Raw genomic sequence first — 20,698 nt, 5'->3', positions numbered from 1 at the left:
CTAACATTGACTGGGAAGGGTAGCGTCCTCGCGGCGACCGACTTTCCGCCCATAGATTTGAGCGACGCGGTCTACGAGCTCGGTCTGACGGATTTTGAAACTTATCACACCATATCGAATGCGAATTCCTCGAATAATAAATCTTACTACGGCAAAGACGATGCGGAAATTACGATTCCCGAGGGATCGTACGAGCTGCAAGCGATACATGAATTTTTGAAACGCGCACTTTCTCGAAAACATAATGCTGTTAGTGATAAAGGTGTCGACGATGAAGATTTCCCAATCGTGCTCCGCGCTAATTACAATACGATGAGAAGCGAGATCAAGTGTGCCTACAGAGTAAACTTTAGCATGCCCAACAACATTGGATCGCTGCTGGGATTCTCGAATCGTATACTGCAACCGCGAAAATGGCACAAATCGAACATGGCGATTAATATTATCAACGTGAACATTATCCGCATAGAGTGTAACGTGACCGCGGGTGCATACAGCAACGATAAACTCGTTCACACGATACACGAATTTTCACCGAGGGTACCACCAGGATATAAGATATCGGAAACGCCGGCGCAGATCATTTACCTGCCGGTCTTCGTACGGAGCATTACTGATTTAGTGTTACGCGTTACTGACCAGGAGGGGCGATTGCTCGATTTTTGAGGTGAAGAGATAACAGTTAGATTGCACGTACGACGGCGGGCCACCCTCGTGCAACGGGATGCTCGTGTTGAATAAAGACACGAAAAACACAATCAGGCCAGCAGCAACATCATTCGCTAATATCAAATCAACGACGAAGAAGAGACTCACCTCGTCAAACGTTGCGTTTTTACAATCTTTGGGATTTGCGGTGCGCGCCATCTGAACAATGACTGAGATTCTCAACATCGAGGAAGAGCCAGTCTTTAACGATCGCATCGTCAAGATTGAGACTCACACATACAACCCGTTTGCCAACACAACATTTGGATACAGCGACGAGATAAGAATACCCATACAACAACAGGATTTATATACGTTGCCGTATGAGAGTTTCCTCTACATCGAGGGTGAACTGCGGATAACTCATCCAGTTGAGGGATCCAATGTGATGCTGGAAATAATTGCGTCGCATTCATGTTTGACGAAATTCGCTATGAGCTCGATGGTGTGAAGATTGATCGCAACAGGAATGTGGGAATAACAAGTCTGCTGAAAAACTATGTAACAATGTCATCCGATAGAAGCGTGATTATGCGAAATGCAGGCTGGGATAGCCCGACTACTGTGAATGGATACTTTATTTTTTGCGTACCGCTGCACATGTTGCTGGGATTTTGCGAGGATTACAAACGCGTGGTTATTAATGCGCGTCATGAGTTGATCCTAATACGAGCGCGCAACGACAATAATTGTCTGTATGGAAATTCTGCACTGGCGCCTGCGATCAACATATTCAAGATACAATGGCGAATGCCACACGTGTTGTTGAGCGAGATTAAGAAGCTGTCGATGCTGCGCGCTCTGGAAAGCGGACGTTACCTCAGCATAGGTTTCCGCTCGTGGGATCTATACGAATTTCCGCTATTGCAGCGTACGACCAAGCATTCGTGGGCCATTAAGACCGCGACTAAACTGGAGAAGCCGCGATATGTAATTTTTGCTTTGCAGACAGGGCGGAAAAACGTCATGTCCGAGGATACGAGTCGATTCGACAACTGTAAATTAACCAACGTGAAACTCTATCTGAACTCGGAATGTTATCCGTACGACGATATGAATCTGGATTTCGATAGAAACAGATGGTCGATTCTGTATGACACGTATGCGCGTTTCTGCAAAAATTATTACGGATACGAGTATCTCGAGCCGAGCCTCACCATCACACGGTTTTTACAAAACGGTCCGTTTGTGATTATCGATTGTTCTCGACAAAACGAATCGGTCAAGAGCGCAACGGTGGATGTGAGATTGGAATTTGAGTGTAAGGAGAATATACCTAATAATACCACTGCGTACTGCCTCATCATGCACGATCGCGTGATCCAGTACAACCCGTTGACCAACGTTGTGCGCAAAATCACCTAAAATTGTTTACACAACTACGCGCGTGAGAGAGGGGAGGAGGAGGATACATAATCATGATGATGCGAGATGTCTGATGTTAGTGAAGTAATACCTCTCGACTGACTCACATCGAAGAGATCATGTCCGCACCAACGTTTGTCGACCTGCAAGGATTTATCCTAAACAAGCGATTTATCGTGAAGGAAGCGGCAATCCTGAGAAGAGGATATATCATGTCGCACTATTTCTTCGCATGCCCTGTGCCGTGCAGCGTGCTTATAAAGTTGGAAAGGCGCCAGGCCTCATGGATAACTCAGCATCATCACAGCTTGCAATAGGAGGATGGAAATGTTCCATACTGCATGGCTCAGCGCTTGATCACGGCAGCTATCAATGGCATAAATGAACAAGACGAGGAGGAAGAAGAAGAAGAAGAGTCCTCTCTCGTGTATGTAAAAGGACTCGAAAAGCGAGAGTGGCTTGCCAAAATAGTGGACGATGTGTGCAGCGGTTTCATGATTGAGACCTTGGATGCCATATATGAAGATGTGCCTGCATTAAATAAATTAGATCCCACATATACTCTACGATGTAATAAACATGTAAAAAATTGCGCGTTACAAAATGTATTTAAATTATTCAATTGGTGGTCGGCTAATCGCGACGATCATCCGTTTTTTGAATAAACATATTATTTACATACTATTCTCTTTGTTATTTTTCCTAATCAGATATTTCTAAGAATTCCTTTTACCCCCACTATTTTTAAAAATTTCTCACGCAATCGTATTTCTAAGAATTTCTTTTATCCCCACTACTTTTAATAATTTGTCTTTCCCTCCAGATATATTTCTAAGAATCCCCCCCTCCTAATATTTTAAATATTTCTCTTTGTTCTTTCCCTCCAGATATATTTCTAAGAATCCCCCTCTCCTAATATTTTAAATATTTCTCTTTGTTCTTTCCCTCCAGATATATTTCTAAGAATCCCCTTCTCCTAATATTTTAAAAATGACCGTTACTCGATTATTAGTACCTTATTATACAATAAGTTTTTCGTCGACCGTTCTAACTGACGGTTCACTTTTTAATACCCTTGGTTCAAAGAAGCAGCAGCAGCATGAATTACTACATGCCAAGACATGAAGAAACGTGCGAGAAGAAATGCGACGAGTAAGTATAACTTTTTTGTATCTTTTATATATTTTATATTTTTTAATTTTAGTTTATCTTTTTTATCTAATTTTTACAGCGTTTCGCTGGAGCCTCGTGCGGTTCGCATACTTGGAAGACGATACGCATTGACGGCAACGGAATTCAAATTCCTCGAAATCGGCATCAGAGTGGATCCGCCGAGTTATGTGGAGATCGCCATAGGAGATCATCGGGGAAAACAGCTATTACTATCTCTTGAAACGTGGAAAGGACTCTACGAGCAACGCCACGCTTTTCACAATTACCTGAACAATGACTCCTCCTCCAACAACGATGTGTATAATTGCATAAGTGTCGGGCCGCTAACAGTGCGATTTCACAAGATAAACGGCACCAAGCTCATAAGTCTCGAATCGGCGGACGTGCGCATGATGATGGTCGAATCAACGTTACATCGTATGTTCGAGCTCGATTTATGTATCGAAATAATGTACGATCGATTGACGAGGCTCGTCGCAACGGTTGATATCAAAAATATACTCAATTCTCCAATATTGCATCCACTGTAACAAATGCGAGAGAATTGTCGAATGCGATACGCGCTAGCAATGCCTTCAACATGCACCAACTTGTCGATTGCGAGCTGGTGGCTTTAGTTTTTAATATGTAATAAAACTTTATATATAATTATGTATTAAATATAAGACGAATAAATACTTATATGTATATATCATGGTGTACTTTATTTGCGCGCCACCCGTTACATACTTTGCGAGATATAATTATTGTGTCAAGGACATTGCATTCAGCGAGAAAAAATCGATAATTTTATCTTACGAGGCGCACGCCTTCAAGAGTGAGTGAGTGAGAGAAAGATCCAAGCCTGGATTCAGCACGCATTTGATGCAGCGTGATAGTAAGAGAGAAGACGCACGCATTTCGAGAGAGAAGACGGGCCGCAGCGGCGGTATACGCGCTCTGCCGTCGGAGCGAGAGAGAGAGGTAGCGCGCGGCGGTATACGCGCTCTCCCGTCGGAGCGAGAGAGAGAGGCAACGCGCGGCTTGCGGCGAGAGCGAGATCCAAGCCTGTGAAGTCTGCGTTCGCCCCCGCTGATAATTCTTAAAAATACATAGATAAGGCCGCCCGTTACCTTTCATTTCACTCCGTCGGATCGACACGTCGCGCAAACATGTCGCAACCTGTATGGATCAACCCGCTTGATTGTCGGCAAACCTTTTGTTTTTAATAATTCGCAGAATTATCTTATTTTATCTTCGGAGAAAATTTAGATATCCAATTGTCGGCGCTCGATCCAAGCCTGAAACGGCGGCAGCCATTCGCAGAATTTTTATCTTATCTTGTTTATGAAAACTTTGATACCTTACAAAGACGCCGCTTATCTTATCTTATCTTGTTTATGAAAACTTAGATACCGCTCAAAGACACCGCTTATCTTATCTTTGATACCTTACAAAGACGCCGCTTATCTTATCTTATCTTGTTTATGAACATATCAGGTAACATGATCCCCTTATCTTATCTTGTTTATAAACATATCAGGTAACATGATCCTCTTATCAGGTAACATGATCCCCTTATCAGGTAATCTGATATGTTTATAAACAAAAGATAAGCTTATCTACTGATAAGACCCCCTCCCCCGCGTGACGTCACCCCCCTCGCCCCCGATTTCCCCCCGCCCCTCACCCCCCCTCATTGCCCCTGGGTTAGAACTCCCTTAGTATACCTACTAATATTTTTAGATTTTTTAATAATATCTAGAGTGTCTTGTACTGGAACATTTGTGAACAAAGATACTATATCAAAACTGACAAGAATGTCATTAGTTTTTGTTTTGAGTTTGGTAATTCTGCTCACAAAGTCTGTTGAGTTTTTAATGTGGAAATCATTGAGTCCTGTAAGAGTTTGGAAAGATTTGACAAGAAACTGAGCTAATTGATAAGTGGGTCTTCCAATATTGCTAATAATAGGGCGTAATGGAACTGATGACTTTATGGATTTTTGGAAGACCATAAAATCTGGGGGTTGAAGAGTCTCGGAGGGGTTAGCTTTTTAGTTGTTTGGGGAGAGAGACCTGCATTCTTGAGAAGCAAAGAAGTTTTTTTCTCTATGCTGGATGTCGGATTGCGTTTAAGTTTTTTATAGACATTGTGGTCTGAGAGCATTGCCTTGATTTTGTCGCAGTATTCATCTTTGTCCATAACTACCGTGGTGTTTCCCTTATCTGCCTGTAGAACAATAATCTTACTGTTCTGTTTGAGACTACAGAATGCTAGTCGTTCTTCCCTGCTTATATTTTGACTGGGAAGTTTGGCTTTGTGAAGAACGTTAGTAATTCGATTTCTAATATTGTTGCTTGTTTCAGCGGGAAGATGGAAGATAGTTGTTTCAATTTGGTTGATAATTTCTTCCGTAGGAATATTAATGAGGGTGATGGCAAAATTAAGTCCTTTGGCAAGGATAGAGATTTCAGAAGAAGAAAGAGCTTGACTGCTAAGATTTTTTACTGTATGGGTACTGGAGTTAAGGTTTCTGGTTTGATTTATTATATTTGTTTTTCTGTATTCGTGTTCTGGCTTCAGCCGAGCGAATAGCTTGTTCATATGTTACTCTATCTAGGATTTGTCACAGTTCGTGGTCTAATGAACTGGAGAGGAGAAGGTGTAAATTAAGAAGTTTTAGAGAAATTTTAGCTAGACCTTTTTGGTTGCTGAGATTCTTTCTTTGACTAACCTCAACGACGCTTGTCGGGGAATAATTTTGGCTTGTTTGAAAGAAGGTAAAGAGTCCTTTATTTGGAAGCATTTAGGCATCACTTGGTGGTCGCGACACCGTTTTAGAAAGGCTAGAGAGCATAATTGAATATGTAAAGACTTTCTGAGTTTGGTAAATATGTTTACCGACCCTAGGATAGCCTCTCCGTGGAAGTTTTTGATTTTAGTTTTGAGACTTTCGCGGCCATTGGAATCATCAATGCAAAAAAAAGGTTTCCGGATAACTACATCAAGTGAAAAAGAAGAAGAAGAAAAAGAAGATAAAAAATGGACGATCTTTCCGTATCTTCAGGGTACAACAGAACGCATTAGCAGGATCTTGGGTAAACACAATATCAAAGTAATTTCCAAACCTCAAAATAAGATTGCGCAACTACTTTCTAATCCCAAGGACCGGAGATCACACTTAGAAACACCAGGTGTATACAGGATTCCTTGCTCCTGCGGAAAAGTGTACATAGGAGAAACTGGGAGAAAGATCAGTACACGAATTAAGGAATATCAACGGAGTGCCAGGTACTGCCATTTTAGTCTATCAGTCTTGGCAGAACATTGGATGGAGACGGGACACTCGGTACAATACGACAAAGCAACCAGACTAGCCTCCTCGCAAAGCTATTTCGCCAGGAAACATCGTGAAGCCCTAGAAGTTCTGAAACATCCCGACAACCTCAACCGCGGCAAAGGTTATCAAACAAACCCTATTTGGCACACTGCCCTTAATATACACTCACACTACTAGGTGGCGTCATTACGGAATACTTTTCCGTAGATAAAAAAACCTCCCATAATATATATATAAGGACCACAACCCAAGAAAGCTCAATATCGGAGCTCTCAGCCCTGAAGATGCAAACTGCAACGTTTGCGAAACGTCGGCATTACGCTGTTAAACCACGCGGCATCCATCCGGAAACCTTTTGTAATTTATAATATTAAGTTCTATTGGCTGAGAGGAATGGAGTGTAGATTGTGTTATAATATTAACCGTAAAACCTGTCGAACTGTCAAATGATGCGAAAGCTAGTCACGCGTATGAGCGCACCTTGACAACATAACAGCCAATCAACATCGCGGAAAAGCGAGGACAAAATAAATAACATGCCTTTTTTAAAAGGAGGATAACTCTAAACAGCAAAAAATGATTTTATTTTGTATATGCAAATTTATATTTTATATATATTTTTACACACACACGCACACGCACACACACACACACACACACACATATGTTTGCATATATACATATAAAACTATATTATTGTATAAACACATAAATATATACTATTTATATTTTGTAATAAAAAATGATATAATTTGGTATATATGCAGACTTATATTTCATATATATTTTTGCATATATTATAAATATATTATAAGCGGCCAAAAATGATTAAATTTCTTATATGCACTTATACATTTTACATATATAATAATATATATCCAAGTAGCAAAGTGACGTCAGAAGACGTCATTAAGACGTCTATTTTTAGTCATTTTTGGTCTATGACGTCAGCGACTAATAATGAACGTTTATAAGACGTCATTTTTTAGACCAAATAAAGACATTATTTTAAAGACGTCTTAAGACGTCTTGAAGACGTCCTAATTTAGTTTCTTAATTTATCTATGCGACGCATCGCGATGTCCTCTATCTTGCATGTAAGATAGAAGTTTAATCAAAGAATTATATAAAGCTGACAAACAGAGACAATTAAGAGTAAAGTCATAAGTATATTCTTCTAATGTAAAGTGTACTCGGCAACAGAAGAATGAGTTTTTAACAAATAAATTTACGGACATGTGCGTAAATTTATTTATTAAGAAGGCATTTTTCTGTTGTCGAATATACTTTTATATTTTATATTATTGAATTCTTACTATGAGTCGTAACTGATACTATGTGTATATTAATTGTTAAAATTGTAAAAATTTCATCAATTTAAGTCTTATATTCGTCATATTATGCCGTCAATAACACGTCAAAATGACGTTAAAAGACGTCAAAATGACGTCAATAAGTCGTCAGAAAATGATGTCTCATGGATGTGACATTTCGACGTTATTTTCGGGCCTCATAGGATCTAACATGTTGTATAATATATTTTAGATATATATATATATATATATCTAAAATATATTATAGAATATATTTTGAATATATTTTTGAATATATATTTTTCCATGAGGGTTACAACCACCTTAAATCTAAGAAAATTGCACAGTTAACACACAATTAACATTTTCTTTTTTGTATTAATCATACTTTAATGTCTAAAACTGCACAATCTTTGCACCTAACGTATTCACCCTCAGTTTCTTCGTCAAGCATTGATACAATATACGCTTTGTTGTTTACAATATTTATTTTGTGCTCAGGACAAACTTTTTCTCTGATATAGCATAAGCTTTTTCCTCGTTTCAATTCAACATATTTAATTGCTTAAAACGCCATAGTTTTCATCTTTATCGAAGTATATATCGACAAGATAACAAATGTGTATTAAAGGTTATGTGTGTGTGTGTGTCAGATGTTATATTAAAATTAATATACTTCGATATATCGTTTCTTACTGTATATGTCTTATATCTTATATTATATCTTATATCATTATAAGTTTTACTATTGATTTTTTGTTATTACACGTTTTTAAAAATATATTTCTTAGCTTTCACACCACAGGTTTCTACGATATTAAACACACCACTTTCAGCAAAAAAAAATCAGAAATCATTACCGTTATTATAGGTAAATTATCCAACTGTGCTTTAATAAATTTTGTGTCAATTAATTGCTACATTGTATCAAAACAATTGGATAAATATATAAAATACTATAGCAACAATTTAAAACTATTGTATAATGACGTCGTATATAGTCCCAGCCAATCACAGCGTGTTTCATTCCTTTTCCTTTTATAAACAATTTATTGTTTACAGATTGGACCCTCTTATAATAAAGAAAATGTAAACATATACAAATAAATTCAGTTATGCGTTAATTTTGTTTACTTTAATTCTCGACTAATCATCATCCATTTTTACCTAACCATGTGATCCTTAAGCGTACGTAAAGCGTATTAGGGTATACTACGAATCAATAATTTACTAAAAACTTCAACAGTTGTAGTTCTGTTAGGAAGCATTTTTGCGCGGACATATGTTTATTAAACAATTTTAACTTTAAATGACTTCCATAACACGTGGACCTCGAGACACCTTCTATACATATTGCGTATTGGAGTTATCCATAGCAATTGTACATGACAATACATTATATATGGTTTTGATTTCACGTGATTTTCTTCCCACTAATGAAACCCTCTCGCTACCAACACTTATAGTACGATCAGTGTCAAAAGGTAACCATGCAAATGTATAGTGTTATATGGACATGTCGAGAATTACCAAAAGTGATTAGTTCTAACACAGAGAGCTACTGTAAATGCTTGTAAAGAGCAAGGGTAGAGTGGTCGAGACGAAAAAGTAGGCCTCCAGTCTGGCGAAAATATCGATGGATAGATATATCTTGAGAGAAAGTGATCTTGTATACTTTAACTATTATTGAGAATTATTAATTAAACACTACTATTGTTGGTGCACTAAAGAATATTTAGTGCAAAAATGACTAATTTTGTGATTCACAAGTCCCTTGACCTTCCAAGAAACAATCGGCGAATTATCGAGAATAAACTTGAACTGTGTATTTTTAAACACATATGTATCATATTAAGTTATGCTCTTAAATAATATTAAAAAAATTTATTTTTTAGTATAATATTAAATACAAAGAATTATATATTCTATTATAAATATATTTTTCAGTATCCATATTTTACGGTGGACTTACTGATATCCATAACAAACGGAATCATTATAGATCCATCACAAAATGTGTTTTATTTTATGATTCAAACGCTGCAAACTCTGTGGGAGGAAAATTTGAGCGCTATCAAGCCACTATTATCTGATCCTGTCTTCAAATATTTTACCAGGTATATAAATTTACATAAATAAGTGAAAAAGGGCAAATAAGAGCTGTAAGCACTGGAAATAGAGTGCAATAATAATTATTTATTTATAGAAAAAACTTTATTGTTTACCGATGACAAGTTAATATATCGACACACTGCTTCATTTTATTTATTTTTATATACTGAAGATGGTTCTATAGAAGGACCAAAACGTCTAGATTTTGTATTTTCTCTATGAATAAATAATCATTATCGCACTCTACTGCCAGTGCTTACGACTCTCATTTGCCTTTTTTCACTTATTTCTCGTTACGTTTGTACTTAGAACTTGAATTGAATTTATTAAATTTTTTACATATATATCAAATTATTCTAACTAAACATACTTTATAATAATAAATGGAAAAAGCTGTATATAAATACAAAGTTAGATTTAAAAAGGACTAATAAGAGCTAAATGTAGATAGGATATTAGGCGTAAACAAACTTGTTTTTAAAATACTTGTTTAATTATATTCCTTACAATAATTAAGGGGTCAAAAACTATTGTTTAAAAAATAAGCAAATTTTAAATAGCTGTGAGTTGGTTTTAAAAAATGAGAATTTAAATTCTAAAAAGATTCGATTCCCAATTCAGCGACTTTAGAATTTTTTTCACCTCTTTTTCTATAGTTGCGGAGGGAGGGGGGTCAGAGGGGAACACAGCAATAAATAATCTCGAATGAAGATACAATTCCTAAATAAGTCTAAGCAATATACCAAACAAAATTCGTGCCCCAGGCACAATTATCTGATTGTAGCAAAAAATTAAGTTTCACTATAACTAACGCACAAATATTCGCGTTCGGCTCTTATAGCTCGTTTATTTCAAATAAATATTTGATATTAAGTCTTTAAATTTCTTAATGTTTGATAAATAACATAAATAAATCTAAATGAGATTTGACTATGAAAGTAATATCGCAGTTGTAAGGACGCAAACTTGTAATAAAAAACAATAATTACAAATAATTCATACAGGGTGTCCCATAGGAAATTGCCCCCTTGTTCCCATAGGAATTGAAACTAATCAGCTGCCATTTTTTAATGCATGCAGTTATTATGAAAACAAAAATTGTGTTGGGCAAAGAAAGTTTGCAGTTTTTAATGAAAATAAATAAAATGTTTATTAGTTTATTTTATTGAAAAAAAGTAATTAAAAAAGTGCTAATAATCACATGTATGATGAATAATCATATGTAAACTAATAATAAATATTTTTGAAGTGCGCAGCATTTAAATTGGTACAAAATTTTGTTCTTTTACGAAAACTCGTAAAAACTTTTTCTAACATGTCATTTTTAATGTTATTGATGATCCTTTTAATAGCTGTTATTAAATCTGACACTATTGAAAATATTTATCATTAGTTGTGTGCGCGAACGCGTGAAGGAGAGCGCGTATTTGAAGGCCGAAAAGAATTGTTCACCCTTTAAAAAATAACATATAAAATAACAACTGAGGGGTATAAACATTGAGAAAAATATTGATTTGTAAGTGTCTGAATAGCTCAGTTGGAAGAGCAGTCGCCCGACAAGCGGAAGGTCTCGGGTTCGATTCCCGATTCAGCCGACTTTCGGACCAATATTTTTCTCGTCTTTTTCTTACAGGGGATGTTTAGAGAAGGAACAAGGGGAATTTCTGAGATCCCAACCATAGGATTCAAATTCCTCAGTTTCCAAAAATCTTCTTATCTTAATTTGTCGCAATAACATCGCGTTTGGCTCTTAGTCGAGATGAATATGGAGTTTTTAAAACAATTGGAGAGCTGACTTACAAATATTCTTATTAATTAAATAATTATATTAATTTTCTTCTCAATTTCAAACATTCCGCCCGCCTTGTCACCCGCTGACAATAAGTCGCTATAAATTCTCGATCGCGATTGATAGTGGGGTAGGCGCGCGCCGGCGCGGCGAGATACACGTGATTATCGCGTGGAATGTCGCTCGATCAGCTGAAACGATGAACACGTGTTGACAGCGTGGTGCGATCAGCTGAGAATAGTGAAACGCGTTTTCGATGTGAAATAATGTGCGTGAATGTGAAAAGTGGTTACAGTGCGTATGTGATGTGTAATCAAGTGCATAGCGAATGAACGTGAGTAAAGGTGTGTGAGTGATGTGACGCGTCGTGCATTTCTGTCTATGCGTTGCGTGTCGTTACGTCCGTTGCGAAGTCGGGAAGTAAGACAATTTTTACGAGCGGACGCACGAGCTCGGAGGTCGCGGTTTGAACAGTGACCACGCGTACGATCCCGTCGTCGCCGGGATGCAGTTTTGTAATCCGGGCGAGAGGCCACCGGTTTAGAGGCGAAATCTCGGAGCGCACAAGGCAGAGTGCTCCGATGCGAGGTGTTGTCTCGACCTTCAGCCATTTAGGTTGTGAGGTGAGTCCATGGATGTATTCTCCCGACCATCTCCGCCAAAAGTCTCGCATCGCCTGGAGATGATGCCATCGTGATGCTGCGGATCCACGGTTGTCCTCCTGTACTGGCTCCGGGATGGCGAGAAGCGGCGCGCCGATCAGGAAGTGGCCCGGAGTCAGTGCTGTAATATCGTCTGGATCGTCAGAGAGTGCCTGTAATAGACGAGAATTTAAACAGGCCTCAATTTGTGTGAGGAGAGTGGTCAGTTCCTCAAAGGTGAGGGTGGTTTCACCTATCACCCTCCGTAAGTGATACTTAGCGGATTTGACGGCTGCCTCCCACAATCCGCCGAAGTGCGGAGTTGCTGGTGGATTGAAGTGCCACCGTATGCCGTGTTCAGCAGCTACGCGTGCGATTCCACGACCCTCTGTGGATGCAGCGACGACGAGCTCACGTAAAGTGCGGTCAGCTCCGATGAAGGTCGTTCCACAGTCGCTATATATGTCCGTACAGAGACCTCGACGTGAGACAAAGCGACGTAAAGCGGCGATAAAGGCCTCTGAAAAGTAATCCGAGACAAGTTCGAGGTGGATGGCTCTGGACCAAAAGCAGATGAATACTGCGATATAGCCCTTATAGGCGCGGTGTCCTCGTCCCTTGCTCGTCCGGATGAGGATGGGTCCTGCATAGTCCACTCCAGTGCGCAGAAATGGCTGAGTCGGAGTGACCCGATCGCGGGGTAGATTACCCATCGGTGGCTGAAGCGTCGTTGCTCGCCATCTTGTGCAGGTGACGCAACGATGTAGTTGTTGTTTTACAACTGTGCGTCCTCGTGGAATCCAGAAGCGCAGTCGAAGCAGCCCCAGGGTGAGTTGCACTCCTCCATGCAGCGTCCGACGGTGACAGGATTCCACCAGCAGACGAGTCAGCCACGACGAGGTTGGAATGATCATCGGATGCCTCTCATCCTGTGTCAGCAGGGCGTTCTTAAGCCGACCTCCCACTCTCAGAACACCATGGTCGTCGAGGAACGGAGTCAGCTTGGCTAATGTGCTGCTTGGTGCGACGGAGCGTCCAGCTGAGACTGCGGTGATCTTGTCCGTGAAGTGCAGTGTCTGCACTTCTTGAAGCCAACGAAAGAGTGCCATGTCAAGTTCCTCCGGACTCAACGTTAATCCAGCAGTGTGAGTCGGCTCTGAAGCGCGCAGCCAGCGACGGCACCATGCGGATATCCGTAGCAGGCGATGCAGTGATGAGAAGCGGAGCAGGATTTCTGGTTCGACGATGACCCGGTTCACAGTCATCAGGCTCGTGGCTTTCCTTTCTGGCACGTCGTCTCCTCGGATCTCCATCTCGGAATTTGGCCAGGCCGGTTCGTTCTGTGATAACCAGGTAGGTCCTGTCCACCATAGAGCGTGATTGATCAGTTCGCTTGGATTAATACCCCTTGATGCACAGTCCGCAGGGTTGTCGCGACCAGCTACGTGTCTCCATTGTGCATTAGGCAGCTGCGTCTGGATGTGAGCGACTCGATTGGCGACGAAAGTCTTCCAGCGTGAGGAGTGACCGCGAATCCACTGGAGGGTCACTGTTGAATCAGACCATAAGTATGTGTCTGACGTTGCCAGGTCGAGCGTTTGTTTGACATGTCGCATCAAATTGGTGAGTAGCGTGGCGGCGCACAACTCCAGCCTCGGCAAGGTCACTTGTTTGACGGGTGCTACCTTGCTTTTGGCCATCAATAACCTTATTGACGTTTCGTTCCTTTCAGTGATGCGGATGTATACGGCGGCGGCATATCGTTCGGATGCGTCGGCGAAGCCATGAAGCTGCAGCGTGGTCTTATCTGCTCCGGTCCCGAGCCAGCGGTTTATTCGCAACTGATCTAGAAGATGGAGTTTTTCTAGAAGACGTTGCCACTCTCGAGCTTCGGATGGCGACAGCGGGGTGTCCCAGTCCAATCCTTGCAGCCACGTGGATTGGATGAGAATTTTTGCTCGAATCACGACTGGAGCGAGCCACCCCATTGGATCGAAGAGCCGTGCGGTTTCGGATAAAACCGTTCTCTTCGTGTGGTTGATGGCAGCGTGCGGATGAAACACGAAGGAGAACTGGTCGTGTTGTGGGTGCCAGCGGAGTCCTAGCGTGGAGTGGCTCTCTCCTTCCCAGGCTGGCGGTAATTGCTGCAAAAGATGATCGCTTGGTACTCCAGTCAGGATCCTCTCGTCGTTGGCTGCCCACTTCTTTAACGGAAATCCGCCCGCCAAGCAGAGGTTGCGAATTTCCGTCTGGAGTGCGATCGCATCGTTCAGCGTATTTGAGCCGGTGACCACATCGTCGACGTAACAGTCTCGACGCAGAGCCACGGCGCCACAAGGAAACTGCTCTTCTTCGTCTGTTGCGAGCTGACGGAGTGTCCGTATGGCGAGAAACGGAGCACACGCCAGACCGTAGGTGACCGTTCTCAGCTGGTATTCTCGCACTTCATCATCAGTTGAATGACGCCACAGGATCGTTTGGAATTTGCAGTCATCCGGATGCACGAGTATCTGCCGATACATTTTTTCTATATCAGCAACGAAGACATACTGGTGTTGACGCCATCGAAGTAGTACGTCAGGAAGAGCTGGCAGAAGATTTGCTCCAGTCATGAGGTGTGCATTTAATGAGTCTCCTGTTCGCGTTCGCTGCGACCCATTGAACACGACCCTCAGCTTTGTCGTGGCACTGGACTCCTTAAGTACTCCATGATGTGGTAAGTACGTTGACTGATTGCTAGTTGTGGAGCATGTCACCAGCGTCATATGTTTTAGGTCTTCGTATTCTGTCATGAAGTTGCGATACAGATTGCCGAATCGACGGTCCTGGACGCATCGCCTCTCCATCGTTGTAAGAAGCCGCTCAGCTGGTTTGCGAATTTCTCGGAGTGCAGTGATTGGTGAGAAGAACGGCAGCTTCACCACATATCGTCCTGAAGAGGTGCAAGTGTGCGTGTGCACGAAGAATTCCTTGCATTGCTGCTCTTCGACGGAGAGTGTCGTGACTGCGTTGGGCTCCCGTTCCTGTTCCCAAAACTGCTGCACCAGCTCGAGTAGCTCGTGATCGGCAGTGCACTGGAATGTGCGACGGTGCTCTTCTGCGGATGTGACGTCGGAGCCTCCAGAGAGTATTCATCCTAGTGATGTCTTCTGCGCAATTGGCATCTGAGGTCCACCTTTGCGTAGACCCTCTTCAAGAATTAAGGAGCACACCTCCGCTCCCAGGAGTAGCTCGGCTGGATTGTTCTCGCGAAATTGAGGATCCGCCAGTTGGAGTCCTCGAATATGCGGCCAATCTTGTAGTGTGCTGGACGTGGAGCCTTGAAGAAGTGATAGGCGTGGCAATATAAACGCTATCACGGAGAGCCGGGCGTTCGTGATGTCCAAAGTGAGGTGCAGCGTGACCTTGCCACGCGTTGATCCTGGTCGTGCGCCTCCGATCCCAAAGATGGCCATGTCGGTGCGTGATCGAGGCAGGTTCAATCGTTGCACCAGTGCCTCAGAAACGATCGACACCTCTGATCCTTGGTCGATCAGTGCTCGGACGTCGTGCGGTGCTCCATGGCGATCGGCTATGTTCACCCGAGCAGTGGCGAGAAGTACAGCCTTCTGTTCTTTGGCTTTGTGCAGTGCGGCGAGTAAAGTGGCTTCTGGTGTATGTGCGGTGACCGTGTTGTATGCGTCGTGCAGTGAAGTGTGATGACGTGCCTTGCATGTGTAGCAGTTCTTCTTCGACTGACATTTTGTGAGATAGTGATTTCCGAGGCAGTTGAAACACAGTCTGTGTGTCTCAACGAAGGCCTTTCGATCTGCAGCGAATTTTGTCTTGAATTCGCGACACGTCATCAGATGGTGCTTTTCATGGCACAGTGCGCATTGTGGAAGGTCAGTTCCGTGCTTCGCAACATGTGTCTTCGCCGTTCGTGAAGAATCTCCGAAGTTCTTCTTGAGAGTCTTCGGATGCACGGCGTTAAGTGTGAACATCCGTCGCGTCATGAAGTCCAAAAGTGTTTCGTGCTGTGGTGACTTGTTGGAGTCGGATATGGAATTCTCCCATTCCATCCGAGTGTGTGCGTCGAATTGTTCGACGATCAGGTAGTTTAGGAGGTCCATTCCGTGAGATTCAATGGAACGACCTATACTTTCCTGTGCGTTGACGACTGTGACGGCAGCGTTATGGATGCGATGCAGTTCTTCAGCGGTTCCGTTCTTCATTCTCGGCACGGCGGTGAATGCGGCGAAGTTGCATCGGATGAGTTCTCTCTCGTTTTCGTAGTGTTTGTACAGTATCGTCCATGCACGTTCGTAGTTGTCTCCTGTCACCGGTAATGAGCTTATCAATTTTTCAGCCTGTCCGTTCATAATATCTCCTATTTTATTTTATTTCTGTTTTTATTTAAGTAGAGTTTATGTATAATTTGTTTTCATCATTTATGAAGTGTTTTAGAAGCGTCCCTATGTTTATTTATTTTGTTTATTTAATTTTATTTTATTCGATTGACTTCTATTTTTCTATTTTTCTTTTTAATTGTGTTATTTATTCGAGAGCTTGTCTGTGTGTCGGTTTAATGTAAAGTTATATGTCAAAATGAACACTGCTGTTCTTTTATTACTTTCAAGTTTGTCATATTTTGATCGGTTACAACAAACAGACACTATGATCATTTACTTTACCATGTACTTTAAATTAACAGGTATTTAAAGTGTCAAACAGGCAATAAGAGCCAAATCGCGGATGACAGTGCGTTATCCCAACAAAACTAAATTTTTTCGTTAGAATTAAAAACCTGTGCACAAGGCACCAAATTTTACTTGGCCACGGCCAAGATTTAAAATTGGAATAATCTCTACAAGAGATTTAATTCCATACATCCCCTGTTTCCCCCTAAGAAAATAAATGCGAGAGAAAAATATAGATCCGAAAGTCTCTGAATCGGGAATCGAACCCGAGATCTTTTGCTTGCCGGGCGACTGCTCTCCCAACTAAGCTATTCAGATCCCTTCGATTCTATACTTTTCTCTGTTATATATATAATACTGTTGATAAACAAACGCCTTTAAGCCAGCGTGTACAAATTAAGAATTTAACAAGGCTCTGTAATATAAATATAAATATAAATTGAGTGTTAAACAGGCAATATAAGAGTCACATCGCGGATGACAGTGCGTTATCCTAACGAAACTAAATTTTTCGTTAGGATTAAAACCTGTGCACAAGGCACAAAATTTTTACTTGGACACGGCTAAGATTTAAAATTAAATTCATAATTTGTACACGCTGGCTTAGAGGCGTTTGTTTATCAACAGTATTATATATATAATAGAGAAAAGTATAGAATCGAAGGGATCTGAATAGCTCAGATGGAAGAGCAGTCGCTCGGCAAGCGAAAGGTCTCGGGTTCGATTTCCGATTCAGCGACTTTCGGATCTATATTTTTCTCTTGCATTTATTTCCTTAAGGGGGGAACAGAAGATGTATGGAATTAAATCTCTTGTAGAGATTATTGCAATTTTAAATCTTGGCCGTGTCCAAGTAAAAATTTTGTGCTTTGTGCACAGGTTTTAATCCTAACAAAAAATTTAGTTTGGTTGGGATAACGCACTGTCATCCGCGATGTGGCTCTTACTCGTATATTGCCTGTTTAACACTCAATTTATATTTATATTTATATTACAGAGCCTTGTTAAATTCTTAATTAGTAATCTCAAACCAAGAGATACAGTTCCGAAGAATTAATTTTTCGCGCTTGGGCTCTATTGGCCGATTTAAAATTCATGTATTATTATTATTAATAATATTGAGAGCCGACATATATTTCTTATCTGAATTTATTATTTTATTAAACTAATAAAGTTTTTGGTGCAGAAAAATCTATAATCATCCGATCGATAAAACAGACATCCAGCATCCCCTTAAAGATATTCTCAGAAATCCGATTTAAATTTTTTAGCGAAGCTATCGCGCGATTAGCTTTATCGCAAACCTAACCTTGTTCAGTTCGAATACAAATTCGCGCGAGACATTTGGAAGATTATATAATGCCGAGACATGTATCTCAATTAATCGACGTTTATTCTCGTAGCGTGAAGTTAGAGTTTTCCACGCGATATCAAAGTTTTGAGCTTACTGAATATTCTTAATTGTCTCTAGCGCGCGTCCGGTGAGACTCGATGACAAAAAGTGCATTTGCGCGAACTTTGATAAATCCGGGTTACCGACTATGAACGATTTGAATCGATCACGGAAACTTTCCCATTCTTCATACTTGACGGAGAACAGCGGGAGATTGGTGGTTGGCAGATGCGACAAAGAGAAGTTCGGCGACGTTGTACCCGTTGGCTGCGAATAATCAGGAGCCTGATGTAGTAGGACAACTGGCTCTATTACTTCGAGACACTCAGCCATGTAATCGAATGTATCATGGTAGATTTCTTCATAAGTCTCAAACCGTTGCTTAGTAAAATAGTCTAACGCCTCACGTTTCTACTACGCAATGCACTGAAGAAGAACGGCGTGAGTCTGAACACACTGGACCCAAATCTCTTTTAATACGGACACCTGCGATCGAATCTTAGGTCCGGTGTAATTGTTTTTTCCGATTTTTTTGAAATTGTCAAACGAACGCGCAATCAAATGTAACAACGTAAGTTGTTTCCCATGAGTTTACTCATCGTAATCGCTGTGCACTGTTAAATTCCTCGACACTACGTTCTGTAGAACTCCACGCGGATGTACCCCAATCCGGCTCGAAAGACCAAAATGATGTTCGAGACACAAACGGAACCGAGCAAACGCTCAGAAAAAGAGCGGGAGGGATCAAGCGTGGAGATAAGAATTTATAGGATAAATTTCCATTTCCCACTTTACCATCGGGCGCGCTTGTTCTAGTCAAAGAAGAAAACCTACTGCCGTCCAAATGGAAATTGGGAAGGATCCAGGACACCTATGCTGGTTCTGATGGCATAGTGCGAGTGGTGTCGATACGCACATCTTCCGGCGTAATTCGTCGTGCTTGTGCAAAAATATGCCCACTACCACAAACCAAAGAAAAAACCGCGTGCGAATAATTTAAATTTTACGTTAAGAGAACTATGTACATTTAGATTTAAGTTTAGTTTTTGAGCTTATCAACGCTAAAACACAATTTTGTTTAAATGTGCTTTATTTTATTGTTTTAAAATTTTGCAAGTTTAGTTTCAATGTATACAAGTTAGCAAAGTTCGCAAAAAGGGCGATAAGATTATTTTTCTTTTCTTGTTCTTTTATGTTTATTAAAGGCAATGCTTTAATGTCGGGTGGATATTTATGTTAAACATTATATTTAAATTTAAAAATTTCTGTTGCCCCGCGCTTTTGTAAGGTAGTGAAATTCTGCAAGCTACAGTGCCACGCGCATTCTTTTTGGGCAGCTGAACAAGAGTTAGTTAGTTGGCGAATAAAGCTCGATGATCACACATGTGTCTCATTCCTTCCGTAAAGTAAAACGTGAAACCCAGCATTTCCCAACATCATCATTGCCATCTATATCAGAAATTTGTTCAGCCAATTTAAGCTTGTCTTTTGCTTTATCGTATGTGTCTAAAAATATATAAAAAAAAATTATAAATATTTTTCAATAAAGCAAACATCATATAGAATTAATAAACTTATAATATAACTATTTATTAAATAATTATTAATTTTTTGCTTATTTTACAAAAATATAACTATTTTTTCTTAACTATGTGATATTTGCATTTTTAAATGTTTGTATATTATATATATGTATATGATGATATAACGTTATAATTAATATATATAATAAGATGCAATTTAATTCGACCAAAAACTGGCTATTCATTTATTGAAAATAAGTACATACTACGTTTCGACCCACATTGTGGTCTTTTTCAAGTGTTGTTCTTATTCAGCAATTACATTAATTAAAAATAGAAACATGAAAGTTGTCCTTCATATCGACAATCTGTTAGCTACTGATCAGTTGTCCTATCATATCGACAATCTGTTAGCTACTGATCAGTAGCTAACAGATTGTCGATATGATAGGACAACTGATCAGTAGCTAACAGATTGTCGATATGAAGGACAACTTTCATGTTTTTGGTTGAATTAAATTGCATCTTATTATATATATTAATTATAACGTTATATCATCATATACATATATATAATATACAAACCTTTAAAAATGCAAATATCACATAGTTAAGAAAAAATAGTTATATTTTTGTAAAATAAGCAAAAAATTAATAATTATTTAATAGTTATATTATAA

The 20,698-nt window shown here is 40.2% G+C and overlaps 2 protein-coding genes and 1 non-coding gene across 3 annotated transcripts; 2 read left to right on the top strand and 1 right to left on the bottom strand.

The window, feature by feature from the left end:
• The first annotated feature begins 6,202 nt into the window (after window positions 1-6,202).
• LOC146719912 (uncharacterized) lies at window positions 6,203-6,745 on the top strand. Its single transcript, XM_085489407.1, has one exon. It carries the CDS (start codon window positions 6,203-6,205, stop codon window positions 6,743-6,745), a length of 543 nt encoding a protein of 180 aa, XP_085345533.1.
• A 4,770-nt stretch (window positions 6,746-11,515) lies between these two features.
• TRNAV-GAC (transfer RNA valine (anticodon GAC)) lies at window positions 11,516-11,588 on the top strand. The gene has a single exon. It is a non-coding gene; the product is annotated as a tRNA-Val (tRNA).
• Window positions 11,589-12,161: 573 nt separating this feature from the next.
• On the bottom strand, window positions 12,162-16,784 carry LOC114936775 (uncharacterized). Its single transcript, XM_029310088.2, has 2 exons — window positions 15,636-16,784; window positions 12,162-15,497 (listed from the first exon to the last, which is right to left on the bottom strand). The coding sequence occupies exons 1-2, from the start codon at window positions 16,782-16,784 to the stop codon at window positions 12,162-12,164; spliced, it is 4,485 nt and encodes a 1,494-aa protein (XP_029165921.2).
• Between the last annotated feature and the right edge of the window lie 3,914 nt (window positions 16,785-20,698).

This window comes from Nylanderia fulva, unplaced genomic scaffold (assembly GCF_048542155.1).
Source record: "Nylanderia fulva isolate GAGA-0341 unplaced genomic scaffold, ASM4854215v1 Scaffold82, whole genome shotgun sequence".
NCBI classification, from domain to species: Eukaryota; Metazoa; Arthropoda; class Insecta; order Hymenoptera; family Formicidae; genus Nylanderia; species Nylanderia fulva.
Note: the sequence above shows the minus strand (reverse complement) of the source record. Positions and strands in the feature narration are given on the sequence as shown.